Source organism: Nilaparvata lugens, chromosome 7 (assembly GCF_014356525.2).
Source record: "Nilaparvata lugens isolate BPH chromosome 7, ASM1435652v1, whole genome shotgun sequence".
NCBI classification, from domain to species: domain Eukaryota; kingdom Metazoa; phylum Arthropoda; class Insecta; order Hemiptera; family Delphacidae; genus Nilaparvata; species Nilaparvata lugens.
Genome location: NC_052510.1, coordinates 32,569,365 through 32,576,070, shown reverse-complemented (window position 1 = coordinate 32,576,070; position 6,706 = coordinate 32,569,365). Strand labels below are relative to the sequence as shown.

At 36.4% G+C, this 6,706-nt stretch overlaps 1 protein-coding gene across 1 annotated transcript; it reads right to left on the bottom strand.

Moving 5' to 3' along the window:
• Nucleotides 1–2,479: 2,479 nt before the first annotated feature.
• Nucleotides 2,480–6,657, bottom strand: LOC111048561 (DNA repair protein XRCC2). The gene is made up of 2 exons (XM_022334476.2): nucleotides 6,470–6,657; nucleotides 2,480–3,643 (listed from the first exon to the last, which is right to left on the bottom strand). Exon 2 carries the CDS (start codon nucleotides 3,602–3,604, stop codon nucleotides 2,756–2,758), a length of 849 nt encoding a protein of 282 aa, XP_022190168.1. The 5' UTR covers nucleotides 3,605–3,643; nucleotides 6,470–6,657; the 3' UTR covers nucleotides 2,480–2,755.
• Between the last annotated feature and the right edge of the window lie 49 nt (nucleotides 6,658–6,706).

Genomic DNA, 6,706 nt, shown 5'->3' with positions numbered 1-6,706 from the left:
ATGTTGAATATTGAAAAATATTAATATTGTAAATTTCTGTTCGTGTTCTCCAATTATTGTGTTGAAGTGATTTGATTTAAGCCGAATTTATTGATATGAATTCCAGTGAACTTCGATTTTTTAACTGTTAATTATATTTTTGTGTTTAATTTTAAGTGTTAATTTTATTTTTTGACTGGAGAACGATTCTGCTAAATTACTTCAAAGCTGCTTGAAAGCTGCAATAATTTCAACAACATGGAAGTAATGTTGACTTCTATGTTGTTGAAATTATTGCAACTGAAATCATGTGTCGGCACATAAAGTCTGTCCGTCTGACAGTCTGTGTGATATAAAATCAAAACAATTTTTTATCTTATGCACTTCCAATGTTATTTCAATATCCTGAAGGTGTGAGTCAATTTTGTTGTCCAACGAACTTGATCTGTAAAAAGGTTTGAAGAATTCGTGTTCAAAATTTGAAGCCGATTGATCAATTCTCTCTAAAGTTCTTGTCAAACATAAAAACAGGCAGAAAACGCCTTCAGTAAGTCAAAAGTGAGAACTTCGCTAACGCTCGTTCTAATGTAGAGACTTAAGTTTCAAGCCTGAATTCTGAACCCTTGTCAACACTAACTTGTCAAACTGGAATCGTAGAGGTACGAAAAGAGCGCGCTCTCTTCGCACCTCACTGATTTAACCTTCTGACAGCTTGACAGAACTTTTGCATGCGCGCTTTCTTCGTTTTCCCGTGCGAATTAGGAATTCAATAAACAAATATTACATTATATAAGTGATGGATAGCAGTAGGGAAGAAGAGTGATAATTGTTACTTGTTTGTTAGCCGAAGATAAAGAAGAGGTACAGCGACGTAGGAAGAGAAAACGAAAAATGTGCATCCATAGAATTAATCAGAAAAGGATAGAATACGGAGAATTTGATCATCTGTTTCCTGATTTAATTGAGGACGAAGTAATTTTTTTAGCTACTTCCGCATGTCGCAAGTAATGTTTTTTTGAGCTTTTGAATGTCCTCAGACAATATATAGTAAAACTGAACACCACTTATTGCCGTGCGATTGAGACATTAAATCCGAACGGAGCCGTCGGCTTCAATGCTCCTCTCGGGATTTCTGACGGCATTTCCGATCTACGATGCGGATAGGTATGCGCACTCCAATTGAAAACAATGCATCAAATCTAATCGTCCGATGACGATCTGTGTGCGCCTACCGTTAGAGACTACCAGCGCCACAAAGCTTCAAGAAAAAGAACTACTAGGACTATCTGCTTGAGTTAACAGCGAAATTTGGAACATAAACACCCTATACCATGAGATATCTTCTCATGATATCTTTTCTATTTGGTAAATGGTATAGGCCTAACATTATTTTCATCATAACACTAAAAATCTGGAACTATAAACATATCTAAAAATATAAATTTATTGAAAAACATGAAGTAATTGTTAAGGTTGCATTGTTTACTAGTTATTTAAAAATCAAGGGGCACTTCGAGCTGCACGGGTGGTGTCGTTATATTATTATTCTTTTTTGTATTCTTCCATTTAGGCTATAACACATGCTTCTTTCTCTTTTTTGTTCTCTCTCTCTATTCCTACTCTTCTCTCCCAATAATGTATGATTTATAGGTGTACAAATAAATGTGTTGAACGTGCGTTTGCCTGCTATGGCATTGACATGTGGCAATTATGGTCACCTGGTCACCTCTCTCCATAACAAGACGAGTGTGCCAGTGAGCTGAGAAAAACTTTTAAAGGGTTTTAATGTGATTCAAATGACAGCTTGTGAACGTTGACTTTAACTGGATTGACCATATACTTTTGTCACGTTGCAGAGTGCAGAGTGATTTACTCCAATTCATCATTAAACATACCATTACTTCATAAGAGGTGTGTTTACAGTATTTCTAAGGAATCAAATAATTTCAAATGAGATACATTTTGAGAAATATGAGGAATGTAATTGTAATTTACTTTATCTTTTTATAACTACTTGACAAAGAATGTAGATCACATACACATTTGAAAATTATGATGGATCAGAAAAAGAATTTGAAATTTTATTCAGACTTATCAGTATTCACAATTTTAAGTATGTAGATAACAAAATAATACTAACCAAGGTTAACTATAAGCATTTGTACAATAGATTAATTAGTACAATTACATTAGTACAATAGTTATTATTAATACATTAGTACAACAGATAGTTCACAAGAGTTTATTAAACTCCCAATTATATAAACAAATATTTAAGTTGAGCATTTTAATATCACAGCTTATATATTTTACAATATATATTTACTTCATAGTAGCCTATATTCTATATACTATACTAAGCTTATATATACTTCATAGTCCACACTTGAAAAATATGAATGATCATTAAATTCTTCTTGGATTGTATTTTTCAACTCATTTAAGTTACAAGATGTTGCGAAGAAGTTAGCCTGACAACTTCTACAACTTTTTCATCTCATTTGCATAGCACAAAAATAAGGCACTTGAGAACTCATCCTCATTATAAAAAAAAGATTGTCTTGAATAATAAATATAGTTTTTTACCATGTACCATGTAGTGTAAAATATGGATATTCATTATCATTTCTGGTTTCAAATTAGGTTTTCTACTGCACTATAGAAATGGAATAGATTTCAATGTATTCATATTCATTTATTTATTCAATTGAAATAATATACTGTAAAATATTAACTTACCGTTTTTGAAATGCGCTTTAAAAAGTAAATAATGAAATCAATCATTTGTTGTCTGGTTTGGCAATGCATCAAGTTCTATCCATTCGAATCCATCCAATTTATTCTTATAGTATTTGAACACTACTTTGTCATGACATCTGATTTCTGCCCTAAAAAACACTACTCCTGATTCGGCATGAGCGGTAGGCCTACGTAATTCAATTTTATGATTGATGAATCCAATCAGAGGATGCTGTGACACGTTTCTGTTCACTTTACTCGACATAGATTTGAAGTAGGTTGGCCGAGTGTAAATGATACTCAAATTAAAATCGGTAACAATTTTCTGAAGGAACTTGAGTATTTTGTCAGTGTAGAGATCAATTTTCCGAGTGCCACCTTGATGAACGTCTTGCCAGTAATTTGCTGACACACTGTCTAGAACTATGAGACTAATCTTAGGATTGCTGGCTATGGTCTGCTGAAGAGAGTGAATAGTAATTCGCAGTACAAAAGTATTTGCACAATCATAGATGTGCAAATTCTCGAGGGACGACTTAATAATGTTTTCTATCTGAGAAGGGTTTAAACAAGAACCATCAGCATTCCTACAATGTTTTAGCCGATAGTCAAGAATTGTTACTAATTTGAATATTTGAAAATGTAGATCAGTATTCAGAAATATAACACCGGCTTGAAGACCACCAATGCAGAAACCTTCATAGTTGGAAGGCAATATGCATGTGGCTATTAAAGAAGTTAGTAGGTGCGTTTTACCACTAGCTGGATCTCCGCTGATTTCTACAACCTCCTTTTGCTTCAAATCGTTGGGGAAGAGGGTTGTACTAATTCTTGCAATGCTTGGCCGGCTCGTTAGTCTTCCAAATAGTTGAAGTCCAGTCTCCATTTGTTGTGATAGTGGTTCAAGCCAAACTTCATTTAAAATCTGTTGATAACAAGCCATTTTGTTAAATTATAAACGAATCTGAATAAGCAATAACAAATAAAGTACTTTCTCGTGGCACATTCCCACACAGTTACCAGGCTTTACTGAGGAATTAAGAAAAGATCAAATTTGTGAATACATTCTTATTTTGAGACAAATCAATTAGGCTACTCTTAATTTAAAAATTCATAGATCTTAAAACAATTGTATACATTGAATCATAAAATTTGGAAGCCAATTCCACTATTGCCAGAATATGGCTGACTCTAACTTGACTGTTGACTACAATAATTGTATACATTGAATCATAAAATTTGGAAGCCAATTCCACTATTGCCAGAATATGGTTGACTCTCACTTGACTGTTGACTAACCCAGAATGTAGGCCTATATGTCAATGAATTTGAGTGACTCACTTGACTTAACCCAGAATGTATGTCAATAAATTTGATTAGGTTAACAACAATAAGTAGTTTTAGTTCAATAACGATTCAAAATAATCCAAACTTAGTGGTGAACATAACATAATAGTCCAGTCAAATAGTAATTTTTAAGGAAAAAGTCCCAAAATACCAAATTTTTTATTGTATCCTTATACTCTAAGGCCTTCAAAAAATGAATATTTTGACTATTTCTTGTTAACGGTTATGTTTTATCAGAATCACCCGATGAATGCACTTCATTTCAGCATTAGCTAGTGGAGAAGCGCGCATGAGGTCACATGTCCTTGAATACAATGAAATAAATACTTGAATTCAATTATGTCAAACACCTCAATGAACCAGCTACAAGGCAACTTGAAAATTTGCTACGTTCTTATGGACTCCGTGTTGAATCTGAGGCGCCTACTAGGAGAGATTGCTGCCTGGATAGCATTGCTACTAATTTGGATGCCTCAAGGTATGAGGCCCATGTCACTGAGTCTCTTGTTGCAGACCATGCTGCTGTGATGATGTCTGACAATATTTGTACGGTGAGTGATTCTTCTCAGTTTCCTTCATGGTGTTCCAATTATTGCAGAAGTTTCAGAAAAGATGATGAGGACACTCTCTTGTCTCAAATTTGCTATGTCTCATGTGGACTGGGACGGTTTGATACAGGGTGTTGAGCCTGAGAAGGAATATGCAAGGTTTTTTTGGAAAATCAATAAACTTTTCAATGACTTCTTTCCAGCAAGAATCTTGAAATGTAATACCAGCCCACAAAGAAAGCCCTCTGCCCAGCCAAAAAAGTAGAAACCTGGTTTTCACCTGAACTGTTCAGACTTAGGGACTTTGCAATGTCAGTGAGAGGTAATTATGAAGCTACTACCTGTCCCAGAGAAAGTGAGAGCTTGTATTTATTGTACATTAGAGTGAAGCAGATCTACAAACATAATATCTTAGATGCCAAAAATATATAAATGTTCAAGAGATTGAAAATGCTTTGAACCCCTGCAAGGCAGCTTGGAGTTTGATAAATAAATGCAGAGACTCTGGGATCGCATCTAAAGCCTTGTGTGAAGACAGCCCAGATGAGTTTCTGATGAATTCCTCCTGCAAAATATTGATCAAATTGTTTCTGCAATCCCAACTGCAAATGAGGACCCCAATAAGAGCGGTGGAAATGGGAACTGTGAGCTGGTTCCACTGGCGAGAGGTCACAACTGCTGACATTCTGAAAATTGTGTCCAGCTTCAAGCCATCTAAGAGCAAGGATATCTGCTATGACTGTTCTCATGTTAAAAGCCATCAGAAGTGTGATTGTCCAACATTATAAATGCACGGGATGCACTGGGATTTTTCCCGAATTGTTGAAGATTTCTCACCAAGAAAGTGCCAATCTAAAAGAAAGGTGACTCTTCTGTTATAAGTAGCTATTGACCTATATCAGTGATTCCAATGGGCTACTCTCTGATCTGCAGTACGGTTTCAGAAAGAGCAAGTCAAGGTTACTGTAGTGGCGGAGCTGGTGGACAGAATACAGAGGGACTGTATTGAGAGAGCCGGCTCTGTGTCCCTGACCCTATGTGACCTCAGTAAAGCCTTTGAGTGTGTGTCACATGAGATTGTACTAGGAAAGATTAAACGTTATGGTGTAAGGGGAGCTGTTCTCCAGACCCTTAGATCGTATTTGAAAAATTGAAGACAGGTGATCTCCATTGGAGGTGCAACATCAAGAGCTCAACTGGTGCGGCGGGGTGTCCCAAAGGGCTGAGTGCTGGGTCCTGTGCTGTTTTTGGTCACAATCAACGATCTTGATCTGTAGGGCAGGGCGCTGAAGTTTGCTGATGACACCACCATCATCTCAACTGGCCAGGACTCAGCTGAAGCACAACGGGAGCTGACAGAATGTTTGGCAGCTGAAGGGTGGCTGGAGGCAAACAGACTGCTTTCGAGTGTGGAGAAGATTCAGAGGCTGATTTGTCCCTGAGCCCCAGCCAGGACGTCATTGAGGGGAGCGTGTCCCTGCTTGGATTTACCATTGATCCAAGACTCACCTGGGAGCATCACATTCAGGGCATCTGTAGGAGACTGGCTAGGATCAATTAAAATACTATATCATAGATTGGACTGGACTATATTATAGCCGGCCAGATAGCCTAGTTGACCGAGGCGTTGCACCCTTTGGTCTGCTAGTGCTATCTGGTTGCGGGTTCGAATCCCACCAAATAGGCATGGACGTTTGATTATATCATAATTCACCCTCGCACTTCCAATTACCCACGCACAAGCAAAAAGCTTATGTGGGCATCATCCGCAATAAAAATAAAATTGCAATTTACTCAACATAACCAACAATTTCATGAAAAAAGCATACGATTTGAATTAAGTGATTACAACTTACAAGAACAGTCTATTCAAACCCCGAAGAGGTTTAACAATAGAAGCGGGTTTTGAATAAATGAAAATAAAAATTCACATCGGCAAACAAAAATAAAAAATGATAATGTTGTTTTGATAATCCATGCGTCAAACCCAGTGCCACTATTGTCTTTTTCTAAATTCTTTATGAACAGTACTCTTGTATTTACAAAAAAATCGCAATTGAAAATAATTTGAATAAAATTGGAAAGAATGTGAT